The sequence below is a fragment of the Takifugu rubripes genome, chromosome 7 (genome assembly GCF_901000725.2).
Source record: "Takifugu rubripes chromosome 7, fTakRub1.2, whole genome shotgun sequence".
NCBI classification, from domain to species: domain Eukaryota; kingdom Metazoa; phylum Chordata; class Actinopteri; order Tetraodontiformes; family Tetraodontidae; genus Takifugu; species Takifugu rubripes.
The window spans coordinates 9,353,414-9,370,391 of NC_042291.1; the positions used below are offsets into that span (position 1 = coordinate 9,353,414).

Genomic DNA, 16,978 nt, shown 5'->3' on the forward strand with positions numbered 1-16,978 from the left:
CAGTGTAGAGCAGATAACTCCTGAGGGGTGTTATGTGATTGTAACATGCTTTTGCTTTTTAAGAAGGGTTATTTTCCACAATTGGGTTTTATTCCTCTGAAATTAGGGGCTTGAAGTCTATTTTATATCAGAGTTATTGGTAAATATAAGGACACCATCCATCTACTGCACAACATTTGAAATTTTTCTTTTTTCTAAATAGGTTTGAGGTACTTTTCATGACACTAGAGCAGACCTCTCCACCAAGATATGACACCCCCTTATTCTTTGTGTTACTTTATTTATTTGAGTTGATCATAAATCACAGACACATCAAACCCCACTCTCTTCTCATCAGAAATCAGAAACACTTAACATTTATATTGCTTAATGGCAATTGGACAGATTCACATCAGATACATTTTTTTTTTTTAAGCCTAAATCTCAATTCGGTTATGATTCCCAAACACCTGTGTGAATCCAACTTTATGTTCAGCCGTTCCCTCTCTTTGCTCCTCATTAGCATTTGATCCATCTCTGCCTGGATTCCTTCATTTTCACTCCCTGTCACGTTATTCTTCACAGAGGGACTGATGATACCTGGCATGATAATCTCAGCGGGTTTAAATACATTCTGCGGCCCGGTTCTGCCTGTAGATCTACATTTAACCGTATCCTTCGAAAGCCTGATTGATATTTACAACTTTCTAGGAAGTCGTATAGAATTTACGTTTTTTCCCCCCTCTTCTACAGCAGCCACATTAAACCCTGAGATTAAAACCCACCGACTGTGCCCCCGGAACATAATAACATCGCAATCCTGAACAAATGCAGTCGCATTTCTCGCTGACATTAGAGGAAACAGGGCTTTTATTTTGAATCTGATTTGACGTGAGACTTGGTAGAAATGTTTATTACAGGCCTTCAGGAGCGCATACATACATACATATATAATTTTAATCATAAAACTCTCTCCTCTTGCTGTCAGCCTTCGTAACCCTGACTTGAATCAGCAGTGAGGTCTATGATGCGTTGACAGGGAGGCCCACTCCGAGCTTGCGGTGGGCAGCTCATTGTGGTTTTGTTTTTTCACACTGCATGTTTAAACCCAGGGTTACTCTCTGTCCCTACTAAGAGACAATGATGCAGAACCAAACCCTCAATGATTTTTGGATCACACTGTTTGAACAATCCTGTGCTGGAAGTGGAAGTTAGGATGTTATTCCCCCTTTGGATCTGCTAGCCGCTCATTAAAATCCAGTTAGCGGGGACACATTCTGAGACCCTCGTGCCTTCAAGGGATGTCTGAGAATTGCACTGGCTGTTTTCATTCCAAGTTTTTGATGATTCCCATCTTAGAGAAGAAATCAGCGGTTGAATTTGTGTCTTCAGCATAATTCTACCTACTTATAATAATTATTTTTCTAACTACAATCTGCGATGTTTTCATCCCGACTGAATGGCTGGGTTTAAATATAATGTGGAGGGGAGCGATCTGGAGAGCGCTCTTCCTGACCATGCTCGAACATTAAACAATGGCGCTGAACTCTCTTGGGATGCAGAGGTCAGCCTGTGGTTAAAGAGTGCAGTGTGAAAAGGGCTCGTCGGTTGTGGGTAGCTTTTATTGGTGGGGTCAGGAGGGGGTGGGGGGGGGTTCATAATTCGGTGAAAGTGAAGCCATGCCTTTAAGAAGAGTACTCATACTCCTCTGCACTGCGGCGTCCAAAGTCCATCCAGCCAACGTAGTCCCTGTCCTTTATCCTGTGGCTGGGAGCGAGTCCACTGGCTCTGCTGGTGATGGAAGTTCTGCTCTGGTAGGGAGAGCCTGGAGACACACACGACATGATGACGCACTTGGGACAGGGGGTTGGTTTGCTTTTTCTTCTCTGCTCGCGGTCACATTGTCTACCTTCAGGGAATATTTGATTTCAAACGATAACTCAGAAGGAGGTCCCCGAATTGAGACGTGCTGACCTGTTGTTTTGTAAAAGCTGTGGGCTCAGCAGGTCTCTGAGGGCGACTCGGATTCACAAAGATGTACAACCACAGAGAGAGATAGAGAGAGAGGAAGCAGAGGGTGATTGAAGGAAGGACGGAAGGAGATGAGGGGACAGAGAGAAGGCTGGAGGGAGGTGGGAAATGCCAGATGGTGGGACTAAGACACAGCATGAGTGATGGCCAATTGCAGGAAGATGGATGTCAGGGAGAAGAGGAATAAAACAGCCCCGGGAGCAAATGAAGATAAGGCGTGTGCATTCAACAAGGCAGGAAAGACATTTCATCACTTTACTACGTGCGGCTCACCTTTCCTGGAGAGCAGTCTGGCCAGAAGCTGGTTCAGGCTGTTCCGGGCATCAGCGCTATCCTGGGGTTGGTTGTAGTTGGTGAACTGGCCTGAAGGGGGCGCTGGAGCGGAGCGAGCCTGGCGTGTGTGGTGAGTGGGCAGGTTGTCTGACAGGAGAGCCTCACCCGGAGCATTCTGTGACTACGAGGGCAAACACATCCAGTTTCAATAGGCGGGAGGAGAGTTATAAGTGCGTGAAGGTGATGAAGTTTGCATTTTTTATTCTTACTTTTTACATTTCTTACCGTGACATGTGAGGGCAAACTCAGGGAACTGCTGGATAAAGCAGCCAGGAGGACGCACACACAGAGTCCTACATTCATGACTGGTAAAAGAGAAATAAAAAAAAAAGAAATACTGATTAACAAATCAGCTAATATGACTGCTTCACCCTCTTTCTGATACCCTTATGTAAGCTCATAAGCCAATAAAGCAAAAATAAAACATTCCGAATGTTTGACCATGATTGACCTTTGGGGAAATTGACCTTTGATGGGCCAGCCAGACCCTCAGGCAGAGATTATTATTATTGTCTTTTTTTATCGCACGATCCTGCTCCTCTTGCCATTTAACGCACTAGCAGAGTCCCAAAGGCAAAACAGGAAAATCATATTTGATATCAAGATCCCCCCCAGATTATTTGTTGCCTTCCTTAACATCCAAACACACCCATATTGAAATTTTACATGAATAATTTTGTTTGTTTGCATCCCAGAACTACTGAATTTGAGGTTGTTCTTCATGCATTTGTCAAGCAAAATGACTGATTCTCTGCGTTTATGCGTTTTGCTCCTGGAGTCCATCACATTAGCAGTGATGAAAGACAATCTCGCAGAGAATAATTGTCCAATTAGACAAACCAAAGTTGCCGCAAGGCTTTCAGCTCCTCATCCCTCAGAAGTGCTTCTCCCTCATGTTTGCTGTGATTATTAGAACTCTGTTTGCTGCCCAGCTCTGAACTGGTGTCCAGTTTCACATCGTCTCATGGGACGACTGATTTTCCTGGACGAAGCAGAAATAAGAGTTTACAAATCCAACCCCAACTGAGCGGGAGCACCTCACTGCAGCCCGCCGCTACCTTCTTAAATTTTAATTAAGTGATGTGAAGATGCTCCACATCGTTGTAATTCACGCCTGACGGCCCATCTGAATAATTTGCTTTAAATTGACACACTGGTGGTTTAAATACTCATTCTCTTGATGCTAATATAATTCCTATTAGCAGCTGGTCATTGTATCTAATTCATTATTCAACAAGCTGGTAATGATGTGGTACAGTAATGTTCATGAAAGCCCTCTCCTCTCCTCCTCCTCTCCTCTCTTATAAAAAAACAATAACCACTCAGTCATTTAAAGGAAATGGTGAATGACTGTGACAAATATGCCTCTTTTTTGAGCAGAATTTTGACTGAACGTACTGATTGATTATCTGCATTGACAGACATCAATTTAAATAGCTGTTTACAGCATCTGTAAAGTATTCACTCATTTAATTTTAAATATTTGACATGTCCTCTCCAATTTTTGACTCATACATCTTTACAATATGTGCTTGAGTGTTACTTAATAAAGTGAATTTAAAAATCACAATAAACGGTCAAGTGATTTGAATATATTTAAATCAAGAGGTGACTCAAATCAATATCAATTTTCCATTGTTAATTAAAAATCTGTGAATACATAAACACCTTCTGTCAGTTGAAAATAATGAATAGTGTAATTCTTCCCGCTGTACCATAAAATTTACATTTTATAACATTTATGTTTTTTCTTACCTGCAGTAGTTCGATTAAGAAGAGCGTAAAGAAGCTGAGCTGGGCTCCTACAGTGTTCCGTCTCTGACTGAGAGCATGACAGTGTCCACACCAGCCTTTATACTGATGCACAGGAAGTGGGAGGGGCCTGGTCATGTGGGAGGGGCCAGTCACTGGCGCAGAAACCGACATCAGTGACGCAAGAAAGGACGGCAAATGCACACACGCGTACATACGTCTGACCACACACACGCACGCGCATAAATGAAAGGACAAATGTGTCATCTTTGATTGAGGCCTCACCTGTGTGGGAAACCTCACCCACACACACACACACACACAAACACGCATGTACACTCTCTCTGTGATTGATCCAGTGGTATAACAAGCTGAAAGCTGTTTAAAGTATAGCACAAGGTTTTATGGTTATTATCCCACACAAATCAGAAACACGTAAATGGAGACACAGATTTTTTAAAAATGCCGTTTACACAGCATTCCGAAATGGTCACGATCCTTCAAACGTGGACCACTCGCTTGATTTATTTGCCGCTCTTTGAAACACAGCTCATAAAAGACTTTAGACACTAAAGAGTTTAGACTAAATCTTAAAGAGCGTCTGGCAGATTTAAATAGAACAGTTTGGAAGGAAGAATCTTATTAAAAGCCATCTTCCTGTGGCATCCAGTCAACCAATACTTGAGTGGAGCTCTTTTATTGAGGTATGCAGGCAGTCGTGTCGACTAAAGATACACAACTTCGCTAACTTAATTCAGCTATTCCTGGTATGCCTGTTTGAAGGGTGATTTGCTTGCAGAGGCTGCCAGATTTAAAGCGGTTCATCCACTGTAAAGGTCACAGAAAGCCAATAAAGGTGCTCTGAAAAACACTTGTTTTTGTTGTTTTTGCGTAGTTCAGGGCCCGAAACTTCTGCGGCTCTCTGAGGATCACTGCTGGCTTTGTTCGGGCTAAATCTGAAAAATAAGTTATATAAACTTGTATTATGTGGGTGTTTATCCTTTAAAAAAAAAAATCTTATCCATCCTAATGTGCCTTCCACAGAGTTTGGTATATAAAAAGTAAAGCTGCGCCATCGCCAAATGATTAAAAAAAGAAATTATGTCACAAAACTTAGAGGAACAATAAATCTTGTGAGTTTGATCTTGTTTTAACATGTACCTGGTGACACAACAAAGAAATTCCAACCGTGCATTTTTCTACCCGTGCTGTTGAATCCATTTCTTTTAGAGAATCACCTTTTATCTGTTTATCTCCCCCCTGATTCCTGAAAGTGTCATTAGCAGCTGTCTAATTTTTGATTGGGGGGGCTTCCACCTAAACACTGTCAATAGCACCTGTTCAAGCACCTCACTTCAAGATGAGACTTGTATGCTTGTGTGTTTGCAGAAACTGCATCTTAGAACTTTTTTTTTTGCACGTATTTCATCTCACCCAGCTGCCCTCATCCCTCCATTTGCATTATAATCCACAAGGGGGCTACAGGGATAAACATCCACCTCCACCAGGAGCATGCATGTGGTTCTCCGTCTAAACTGGTAAAAGCAAATAAGCTACCGTCTGCAGTGGTGCCAGTGTGATGTAACCCAACTTGAATTAAGCCACATAATAACCTTTAATATAGGGTATGAATGCAGTGAGTACTGACTGTTGTCTTTATTCACTGCATCTGCTTTATTTTGCCGGAACGGTTAATATTTAAAGGTCAATATTGTGAGATGAGATAAATGTGGTCTTTAAGATTTATTATGAGCCCTCATCACACTATAAAGATCGTGATGATTAAGGTGATTCAAATAGATACATAAGATGGGAAAAAAATCAGATATGTTAGCATATTTTCGAAAAAGATTCATCTCACGGGGACCGTGAACGCACCATCATTAAGACACCTGTGTGGCTACTGTTAGCCAACATGCTAGGCTCAGTTGAATAAACGTTGATTACAGTCAGAGAGGGATATTTTTAAAAAAAATTAATTCTCTTGTTTTGTGATGCAGAATGACCGTGTCAGAGGTAAATATTTGTTTTCTCTGTTTGTTAACGATATCGCTGTTGTTAACATGAGTTAAAGTTATTAGCCTGTTGTTGATTGCACCGACACAGGAAATAACGGGAGTGCTCCAAATGAATGTGGCCTATTTGTTAGGAGCGGACGCTGCTGTTTGGTCGATGACAATAAAACAATTTTACTTAAACTTTTTTATTCCTCGCAGCACAGTCGCATTATTGTGGTGTGTAAGGTTTGAGGAGCTTTTATTCGTACTAACTCACCCTTCTGGTGCGGCTCCTGACCGCGTCCATTGCCTACAGCCGCATTTATTGCTCCTCAATGTTTAAAAACAAATTGATCTATTTGGCTGGCTTTCTATTTACCAACCATTTCCTCTGTCTTTTGTGTTACCCGTGGAAACATGACCAACAAAGACAGTGAATTTTCAGGAGAAGGAGAGTCAGACCAGGCTTGGACCTCTGGCGTGTGGTTCTGAAGTGACACAGGCAGTTCTGAAAGATCTGGACATGTTCGTATCATCTCTTGGTGTTCTGTTCAACTGGGCAAAGGTGGTAATAATGTTTTATTAAAAACATAAATGAGAAAGTATCCTATAGTGGCCGTTAAGATTGAGAATTCCAGCTTTATTTGGAGCTGGAAGAAGAACCCGTGGTCCTTGTTAACTGAGCGTGCTCCGTTATTCCACAGATGATGCAAAAACAGTGCAACCACATCAGGGACCTGCAGGCCCGGGCTGTTTTTCATCTTCTGACAATGGAAATCAGGGAGAGCCCTGGCGACCATCGGGAGAAAGTAAAGGGAGAACCCACGCCTCTTTGCGGCCCACCCTGGGGACAGGACATGTCCAGCTCCCTCTGATGAGAAAGCTTGAGTGAGTTTGTGTCTAAATGGTATATTTGCACACAGTACATGCAGATCTTAAAGCACATGCAAAAATTGCACAGAACCGAAAACTATGAACTTAAACCCGGGCAGCAGAAAAAAATGGGTGCAAAATTAAACAACTATTTCCTCTGCAAACAATATCAATGAAACCGATATGACGTATACAACTGCAGGACTGATTTCATCTTGTTCCTTAATATATATATTTTAGACACTACTGTCTCAGTTGCTGCAATTTCCCGTGAGACCACAGCTAATCCCCATGGCAACCTACAACACAATAACTGTTTTCCAGTCCAAATATATCTATATAAAAACACTAATGTCAAGGTAGCAAAACTGTCCAATATTGTCGCTCAAATAAATATTGAACTTCTGTGCGAACCAGGAACAAAGACACAATAGGCGTGTATGTCCAGTCTTCCATCACATTCTGGGGTGGATTCATATCATACATCATTGCTTTCTTTAAGTATTGAAGACAAGCCTTCAGGGGGCCAATGAACAGGCCTCATGTGTCCAAATGTCAATTCTGAGGTCCAGGTCAGGCTCTGGGTTAGACTTTGTATAGTACCCAGGGTTGTGGAGCTATTTGTGTGTGTGTGTCCATGTGAGAGAGAGAAAGACTTTGGCTCCCTCCAGGCAGCGTGGCACCAATAAAAAGGTGACAGAAACAGGCCATTGAAAAGATGGACTGAAAATGAGAAAGGACGTCAGGCTGGGTTATAAAAAAAGAAAAAAAAAAAAAATTGACATTAGTGCTTCGCTGTGTTCAAAAAGCAGAACGACTTCATCCTTCAAGTTGGTTCTCGAGCTTTGAGGGTTTGTTCTGAAGATGAGCAGTTGAGTTGTTAACTCGCTGATTTATTACAGAGTCAGGACACAACCCTGATTAGAATTTTTCTTATCAAGCTTGCCAAATTTGCAAATAGATGCCGAACGCGCCAGCCCAAATGAAAGGAGGCTGATGTGAGCAGAATACACCAGCAGCAGCGATGTGGGCGTCAGGATGGCGAGGGAGCCGAGCTCGGAGGGCACGGCATCGATCAACGGCCGCTCTGCTTGCTGACCCGGGCCAGCGGTCATGAGCCTTGGGTATTTTTGAGTAATCCTAACTGAGAAGCAGACACACAAGTGCAAGAGGACACCTTGCCCGTTGAAAACTAAATAGGAAGGGGCAAAGTCTGTGTCCCACAGTCAATAATGGTGTAGCGCAACAGAAATGCTGTTAGCTCAGCAAGACCGCAAGCAACGCGGTAATTCTCAAATTAAACAGATGTACGGAGTTATTTTTTCACGTTTTAGCATGTGAACTTTTAGGAATGTTTGCTAAAGAGTAAAACATGGAGGTTAATTGAAAATCCATCAGGTCTCCATGCTTCCCCAGGCAGCTGACCGAGTCCTCATCCATACAGTACGGGGCTGAAGCATTCATTTTAGAGTCCAGTTCTTCCTCCTGCCAGTTATTTCTCAGAATAAACAAAGACTGATTACCGTAGTTCAATTTCTACTTGCATAATGCATCTACTGTAGTCTCCTGCCAGCTATTGTACCCCTCTGGTGACCAGTACGTGACTCGGGCAAGGCGACGTTATTCTGTGATTTAAACATGCCTACGTGTAAAGCCCCAGACCTGCGTGTATTCACGCCATGTGTGTTCTGATGAACTGAGCAGCGCACACAGATATGGGGAGGGTTTATTATACAGCGCACTCTGTTTTTATTGTCCTCTTTTCATGCAATCTTGATGGATAGTATTACCTTTTTACTTTCAGAGTTGTGTGCATGCAAACAATCTCAATGACCTTTGTGTAACTATGGGGACGTAATATGCTGCTGCACACAAGTGCTATAGACACGGCCGACTCAGCCGTGTATTCATTTGACACACACGGAAAACAAACATTGTTGTCATTAATGCGGGTTCGGTGATCAGTCATCGTAATGTAGCTGCCGAATATGAATCACAGGATCAACAACTCTTTGTTTCTTTGTCTTCTCCATGTAACGTGATAGAGAGCAGCTGGATGGGCCGCACCAACACTCATCAATCACACGTTCCCGCATGGACGTGTTTGTCAAATGAGGTGGGGAACCTTCAGGTTTCTGCTCCCCAACATGGTTTTTTGACAATTTCGTCTGATCTGTTATCAGTTTTTAGCGAAACACGCTGCCTTTAATAAGCTAGTTGTTATTAAATTTCACAGTAGAGGACCTACATCTCCAGTTCGTAAAAGTATTTACCTGAAGTATACCTCTGTGGGTTTGCACCACAGGAAATGGAAACAATTACAGCTGCAGGAACACCATTTTCAGGAACACATTTAATTCAGGTTAGCTGTGCACAAAGTATTTTCTGGCTCATAAATGACGCTAGTACAAATGGACAACTAGATCTATGCTGACGGCTAGCCAATATGGAGAAATGCTTCTCAAACTTAGCAGCAGATTCATTCCTCCTTGTTCCAGAGACAGTCATCTGCAGCATATGGAGCTCCAAGTTTCCACCATCACCTTTAATGAGGTCAACATGTCCCGAGTACATAAGTATTTTCATACATTGTAACTAACGTGTATGCTCACATTGATCACGAGAGTGGATGTTGTTAGCATTGCTCGCGTCATGGTTGCACCTACTCTAAGCTAAAACAACATTTAATGGTAGGTTAATACTGAAGGTTTGCTTGGGAAACATCAATGTTAATACTTCATGGTTACTTCATAGTTTAGCGTTAAGTGTTAGGGGAAAAGAGGATGAAATTCACAGTACGAGCAGCCGTTTGGAGCATCTTTTATCACTGCCTCACTAAATTACTTTTACCTCATCTGGTATACCCTGACTGTTTACTGACTGTTTTTTTTTGTCCTTCTCCAGTCAAATGACACAGTGTTTAGCCCTGGTTGGTGTGATGTGTAATTGGGGAAGCTTCAAGAACAAAGGCACCCTGGGAAAGAAAGGTTTAATTGGATCTCGCTCACTTGACGGTCACTTGTCTCTTATGAAGAACAAAAAAACATCATCTGTTATGCACAAAGACGGCGGTAATCACGGTCAGTGCAGCATTTGTGTGCTGCGCTCACCTTTACCGTCCTTTATTTTAACCATCTTTTCGAGTTGATGAGGCATTTTGGCTGTGTTTAATTGTAACTCTTCATCCCCATTCAGATCGTTTTGCTCAGATGCAGATATATCGTCCCTTGTGGCTGGTAATATAATCCCTCAAGCTAATTGGAAGGGACTGACCTGGCTTGAAAATTGAGCCTAAATTATTTTTCATATTAAAGCCCAAAAACCCTGTTTTCTTTAATGTCAATTACCAAGCAACTCCATGTTTCCAGTAAGTTATGCTGCTCAACCATCATGCTTTTACCACCTGCCATCTTCATTGATGTATTATGATTCGCCATTAGCGGCTAGCAGGCCCTTATCTGAAAATGGCATTTTCTTCAAACAGAAATCATCTTTTACCCGCTAAGTAGTGATTAGTCATAATGCCGCCTGTTGCTGACAGAGATGGGGAAAAAACAAAGCTTCCTGTTAAAGTGTGACTTGCAATTTGTCTCGCATCAAGAAATGGCTCTCATTAAGAAGGGAGATGAGAGGTGGGACAGTCATGGAGCATCTGTAATGAGTCACAAACAGAAGCTTATGATTTGGCTTGTTAATTGTTTGAATAATCTTAACTTTTGCTGAGTTTCTGAGCCATTATTTTCCTCCACTTGGCTGTGCAATCGGAGAATTCATTACCCTTCCCATTTTCATCGTCGACTGAAAGTTTACTTAACTTCCACACAGATGGTTTGGTTATCTTCAGCCTTTATCATTCGTCCATTATTATGCTTAGATCCTGTTCTAATTTCTCTCATCACAGCTGGAGTCGTTTGATGGTTAGATTGGACTCTTAAAAACGTCACTTAAGATTTGTGTTATTCATATAAAACCAATCCAAGTGGAAATTCTATCATTTCGGAGCTCATATAAAAGTTAAATATCAGGAGGACAAAGCTTAAAAAGTCAATTCTCCTGAAAACATTACAGCATTAATCATTTAACATGCCCAATTTGTACTGGTACTATAATGAGCATGATAGTATAACTTTTGTAATCATTATATCCTTGATTTTGATAATAACATTCACAGTGCAGTGCTGAGAGGTAATGTTAACATGTAATGACACAATAATAAAAAAAAAAGCCTAACAGTTTCACCAGGTTGAATTTGGCAAGACAAGAGACTCTCGTATGCCTGTGCTGATTAACCATGATGGCAGCAATACCCATATTTATCATGAATGCAAGCGAATAAACAAAGTTGCAGTAAATAAAGTCAAAATCGCACTATTGCACCGAATCTGCTGAAGTTAAGTTATCAAAACCTGAGGAAGAAGGAGGCTTGCTTTAGAAGCAGATGTGGCAATGATCACGCGTCCCCGATAAGGAGGAGCGGCGGCTCTAGAGTATCTACCCCACAGCTCAGCGTATGGACGGGGACAGAGGGCCCATGTTTATTTAACAAAATAATTACTATTCTTCACAAAAATTGGCTTTAATCCTCCTCTATTCCATGTACAGTATAGTATCTCTATAAATCATTACTTGTCCAAACTGTAATCTACTGTACTGCAACCCACTGCACTGCTTGTTGCGATGAGTATGATGATGATGATGGTTTCCTGCAAAAAACGATGAGTAGGATTAAGAGTATGGACCATTAGTGTCAACCATGTGGTCATAAATCACCGTTAAAACTGACCCTTTAATTAGCCGAGCGAATCGATGGCAAGCTGCAACTACCTAATAAAACTAAGGGGAAACCTGAGATGAACGAGGGAGATTTCAGTGACGCTTCCTTGCGCAGACATGCAGATGCATTGATGCTAATCTGTTGGATCTTTGTTGTTCACACGATGTGCTTTTTAAGAAGAAACAAGAGGCCGATAGTTGGCTCTTCACTTGAATATCAAATAACTACATACTGTGGAGAGTGTTCATACTCTGAGTCAGGGCAATCAAAGCTGAAGACACTTCAGATCTAAGGGTGCAGACACCGGAACACATGACCCTCCAGTTTTACTCTGTGGACCATGTTTGAAAAGACTTTTCTACTGTGAGAAGCTGGCAGTTGATGTATTTATCTATTTTTAGCAAAACTGCGGCATCGCAATCAGTATAAGAAAATTCAGCAGTATAAGAAAGATGTTTTTTAGAAGGAGACAAGGAGTTAGAAAACATGATGTGCTTGAGCAGAGAGACCACTCGAAGGAGGGGATTCAGTCCTCATTAACAAAGTAGCGTGTCTGTGCATAAGAGCCCTTGTGGACCCCAGTAAAATCCAGCTGCAGGATGGCTGTTTGTTGTGTGTTCGCTGGCCACGGGGGGAGAGCACTGACGCCAGCACGGCGCAGACGCAATACCTAGCAAATGTGACGCCATGTTCTCGCGTGTCAGGAGCTCTCACGCGTACGGATATTCTTAAAAATGCACCTTTTAGCCTGATGGTGACGTGTGGGCTTGACGTTGCTCGGCACTTACACGGGGGATTCTCATTACCATGCCAGCCCATATTAGAGTCAGGCCTGCTGAAAATGCTAATTATGGTGCCAAAAGTAATTTTGCACAAAGTTTAATAACTGCAGCTCTCAATATTTTACAGCCACTGTGTAAGGCCTTTGAGCTATTGCAGTTAGCATTTTAGCTTTGATTTATAACAGATGACGACGATGTCGTCGGACGCCGGTGTCTGATTGGCTAATATTTAGATGCCATTTAGATGTGTATCTGATAAGATTTTTTTAACAGCAATATCCCACCCCAAGGTATTCATCATTGGTTCATTAGCAGTCTGACATTTAAATCATATATCGGCCCGATTGATGATTTTTGGTCTCATAAGGAGTCGGTGAAATTTCGAAAAAGGTTCAGTGGCGTTAAAGCTCCACAGATACAGACGTGAGTGTTTTTCTGCCTTTAGCTCGTTGCTAATACAAAGCAATGCTTTGATGGCCTCTGGGGTTCTAGGTTCTATGTTCCTATAAATAGGTGTGAGTTTGTACAGTTGATACAGATTTGGTGACCGAGTGGAGATCGGTCACTCGAGAGGTTCTGGATAGTTACAATCTCAAGCAGAGCCTCTGTTGTTGCAAGTCACCATAAAGACATTAGGTTTTAACTGCAGGAGATAGATGCTATAAAACACACACCTGACACACACTTAAATATGACCCTAATGTCTATAAAGTACACCGATCAGCAGGATCCGCCTGATATCAAAGTGGCTGGGGAGAGGAGCAGATAAGAAGATTCACTCGGTTTATGAAGTGTGGTGGTAATCATGAGGGTTCATGTGATCACAAAATTTTAATTGAATTCCATCTAACGTTTGTTGTTTTGTATTATTGGCTAACTGAGAAGTGATTAGTTTTTATGTTTTTGATGGAACACGATGGTTGCGACGAGCAATATTCAGGCCCGTTGGGCTCCAAAGTGGCGTCTCTCATGAATATTCATGAATATTTTTTTCCTACAGTTCGGACCAGGGTGGTTGACAAATCCCTGCAGCTGTAATTGGGATGTGCTGGATTTTCCTGATTGGCCGGTCTGGAGTGTGGATGTTGCAGCACCCCTTTTCCTGTGGATTATTTAGGATAGATGGCTCTCTGATATCCCTATTTGTTGATCTTTGGCACCGACCGCGCAGCGTATTTCATGCCGGGGTTTGCTGCGAACGCCGCAAACATCCTGCGGTTGCTCGGGCCAGTTACATTTGCATCTGATGGTGAGCGGTCTCAGCAGCTAAATGGACTCTTGGTTTGCATTACTGTGGAACCCGTGAAGCACAACTGCTGCACTCATCAATCATTTAGAAGACAACACTTTGCCTTTTCTGAGAGGGAACCTGTTTAAAATAAATGGAAGCGTAACACAAACAGAAACTGTTCCATGTAAATTCCCCTCAAAGCAGCAGTCATTACCAATTAATTGCTGATCAAGAGTATAGAACTCTATCAACAATAACACAAGAACGTACACATGAGTAAATGCGACGTCTCCGTCATGCCGAGTTATCTGGATTCATATTTTCCTGATGACGCAGTTGATCCAAGCGGCTAAATATAACTTTGTGCTGGAAATGTCCAAACTGTTTCAATCTTGAATGAAAAAGAAGGAAAAACCCCACATCAGCTCCCCGTGTGGTGTGACGCTCTGATAACCCAGAAAAAAGGAGCCATCTTCTCCGCATCTTTCTTTTTTCCCTTTTTTCATAGTACGACATGGGGGAAAAAAATCTTGACTATAAAAAAGTAATCTTCCCTTCATTTGGACCCTTTACCCACTTTTGAATGATTAAAGTCAAATAATTAAAAAATGTCATATTTACCAGTGAGCTGTCATCTTTATAGTGTTTTCCTCCCTCTAGAAGCCATTCAGAAGGCTTCAGTTTAGAATAAATACGCTGCTGAAATGTGACATTTGTACAATTATGGTAATTGCATCAGTGTTGACATTAGGAAAACATAAAATAACACCATGTTTGTGTTTTGGATTGCACAGAAGTGTCTAAATCACTTCCAACTTGTCTAATAATGAAGCTGCTCATTCTACTAATTGGCGGCAACTGAAAAACAAAACAGTGCCAAAATTGCCACTAAAATCTGTCAAAAAGCAAAGTATTAGCAGCCAATCATTTAGAACAAAAAACTAATAAAATGCAACAAAGAAAAGATTTAAAAGACACGCATTGATGCTAAATTATGGGAATTTTCCCTACATGCATTATAGTATATATATATAGATATACTGTATATAGATATATATAGATATACAGTATATCTATATATATAGATATATAAAAGTATATATTATATAGAAGTATAAAAGTATAATCGATATATATAGATATATATCTATATATATCGATTATAGTTTTTTGTGAAATTCAGCCAAAACTTGTCAAATCAAACCTTATATGCACTAAAAGCATCATATAAAACTCACCAAATCTGTCATGATTCACAAATTAAAAAAGCTTTAGTTGTTAATTTCAGAGAATAAAAATCATGTGTGTTAGACATATATTTCTATTATATAATATATAATGAATCTCATTAATTGGGAGGCCTTTCATTTTTGCTGAATCATTTTTAAATTTAGGTTTAAGCAGAGTCTAAATTGCTCCCAGGGTTAGCATTTTCATTAGCCATTCACATTATTTGTTTTTGTTCTCTCTTCATTTGGAATTGGTCGCATCAGCTTCCAACTAATTCAATTTTCCATTCTGCAAAATCAAATAATCAAATGCAAATATTGTTAAAATGTGGCAATGAAACTGTAATGAGCAGAGCGGGGAGGAGAAAGGGGGGAGGAAGATGATGAGCGTCACCCGTTCTCCATCCAGAGGCCACAGCGCTGGAACACATACATCCTCATTTAGTCGCTCCTTCAGGAGCCGCTACTAATGGATAAATTGGACGTGATTGTTGTCAACTCATATTGTCACAATATTGCGAAACAATTCTGCAGGGACACTTCTGTGGTAATTCTTTTTAAAAATGGAAGTCAACCGCTTTCCCTTCTGGAGGTGTAGAGAGGGATACGATGGTAGTTTTGTGACTTTTATGCTATAAAAATTAGATTTTGGACGGCAGCTTCATCGTGGCCCTGCTGGACTCTCCTGTGCTCTTTCCTGGGTTGAATCATATTTTGTTTGCTGGTAAATGTTCCTCACTGTGAAGCTTCCCAGCTCCCACAAAGCACCTTAAGGGATCTAATGCATGTTTGAGAAAGATTGCCCTCCTCCTCCTCCTCCTCCTTCTGTCTCTCCTGCGTTTCTGTTTCTGTTCAGTTATTTCTGTCGGCTGGTTATTGTTATTCAGCTGCCGTAAATGTCTGGATGCAATAGCGGTGACCTTCCTGAACTTTTGTAACCGCTGCATCCTCCTCTGCGGCTTCCTCCAAAATCAATTCAGACTCCAAAAGAAATACACATTTCTTCCATGCATTAGCGCGTCTGTGTGTGTGTGTGTGTGTGTGTGTGTGGGGGGGGGGAATTCAATTCGGCTCTGAAACCCAGAGGAAGAAAGATAAACCTCATCACTGAAACTCAGATTTGAGGACCCACATTCTCGCCGTAACACTGAACATTATCACCCAAATAAACTCTTTATCTTAAACATTCACTCTCATGCATTTATGACTTCCAGCTGTACCGAGAACAGATGTTTCACTTGTTTACTCGGGTCTAAAAAACCTCTAATGGCTGCACTTTAAGCCCAGCCGATGTGTGCATGTCTGTGTGGCCGTACGTCTCCACACGAGGAGTGTCTGTCCATAAATGAGAGCCTTATTTCCCTCTGAGAAGTTGGACCTCTTATAAAAAATAAATAAAATAAATGGGAGGGAGGAAGAATTTTAACAGAATTAGACATCAGATGCTTCCGTCCATCCACTCAGTAGTTGCGTCCCCGCATCCACTCTTGGATTTATTTTCTCAACAGTTGGGAGCAAAGCAAATTTTAAAGTGTCCTTAAAGGCTGGTGCCCAAGTATGAAATCGCCACGCATAGTGTGTCTGAGGGCTCTGGCAGCTTGACGGATGGTTGCACGCCTGAACAATCCTCATTTTGGTCACCGTGCTGAAGGATCAGTGCTGAAGGACGTTGGCTCCGCAGCCCGTCATGTCTCACCTCTTCAGATTCATACTGTAATTATGAGGAGAGAAGGTTGGAATCTTTCTGAGAGTTTTTCGGTTTCTCAGCACAATTACGTCCCCCACCTAATTGTCATTTCCTCCAGAGCTGCAGGACGTCTCTCAAAGGTCTGCAGCCGAGAAGCAAATCTGGGTTTGCTCGACCACTGTTGGATGAGTTTCATGATACTGGAGCGCTGGCCTGCTTTCTTTTTTATCTCTGGGCTTTGAGTTGGCCCGGGTTTGTGTTTACGCCAGCTGTCCCTTCTTTTCTCTGAGACACACTGCCTCCTTGTGGA

At 41.7% G+C, this 16,978-nt stretch overlaps 1 protein-coding gene across 2 annotated transcripts; it reads right to left on the reverse strand.

The window, feature by feature from the left end:
• Positions 1-263: 263 nt before the first annotated feature.
• Positions 264-6,390, reverse strand: ccka (cholecystokinin a). 2 transcript variants are annotated; one of them, XM_003965931.3, is made up of 5 exons: positions 6,370-6,390; positions 4,099-4,250; positions 2,569-2,648; positions 2,284-2,464; positions 264-1,804 (listed from the first exon to the last, which is right to left on the reverse strand). In XM_003965931.3, exons 3-5 carry the CDS (start codon positions 2,644-2,646, stop codon positions 1,665-1,667), a joined length of 399 nt encoding a protein of 132 aa, XP_003965980.1. In that variant the 5' UTR covers positions 2,647-2,648; positions 4,099-4,250; positions 6,370-6,390; the 3' UTR covers positions 264-1,664. The 2 variants fall into 2 exon arrangements, with proteins under 2 accessions (XP_003965980.1, XP_029694934.1); XM_029839074.1 differs by lacking the exons at positions 4,099-4,250; positions 6,370-6,390 and adding an exon at positions 3,184-3,300.
• Between the last annotated feature and the right edge of the window lie 10,588 nt (positions 6,391-16,978).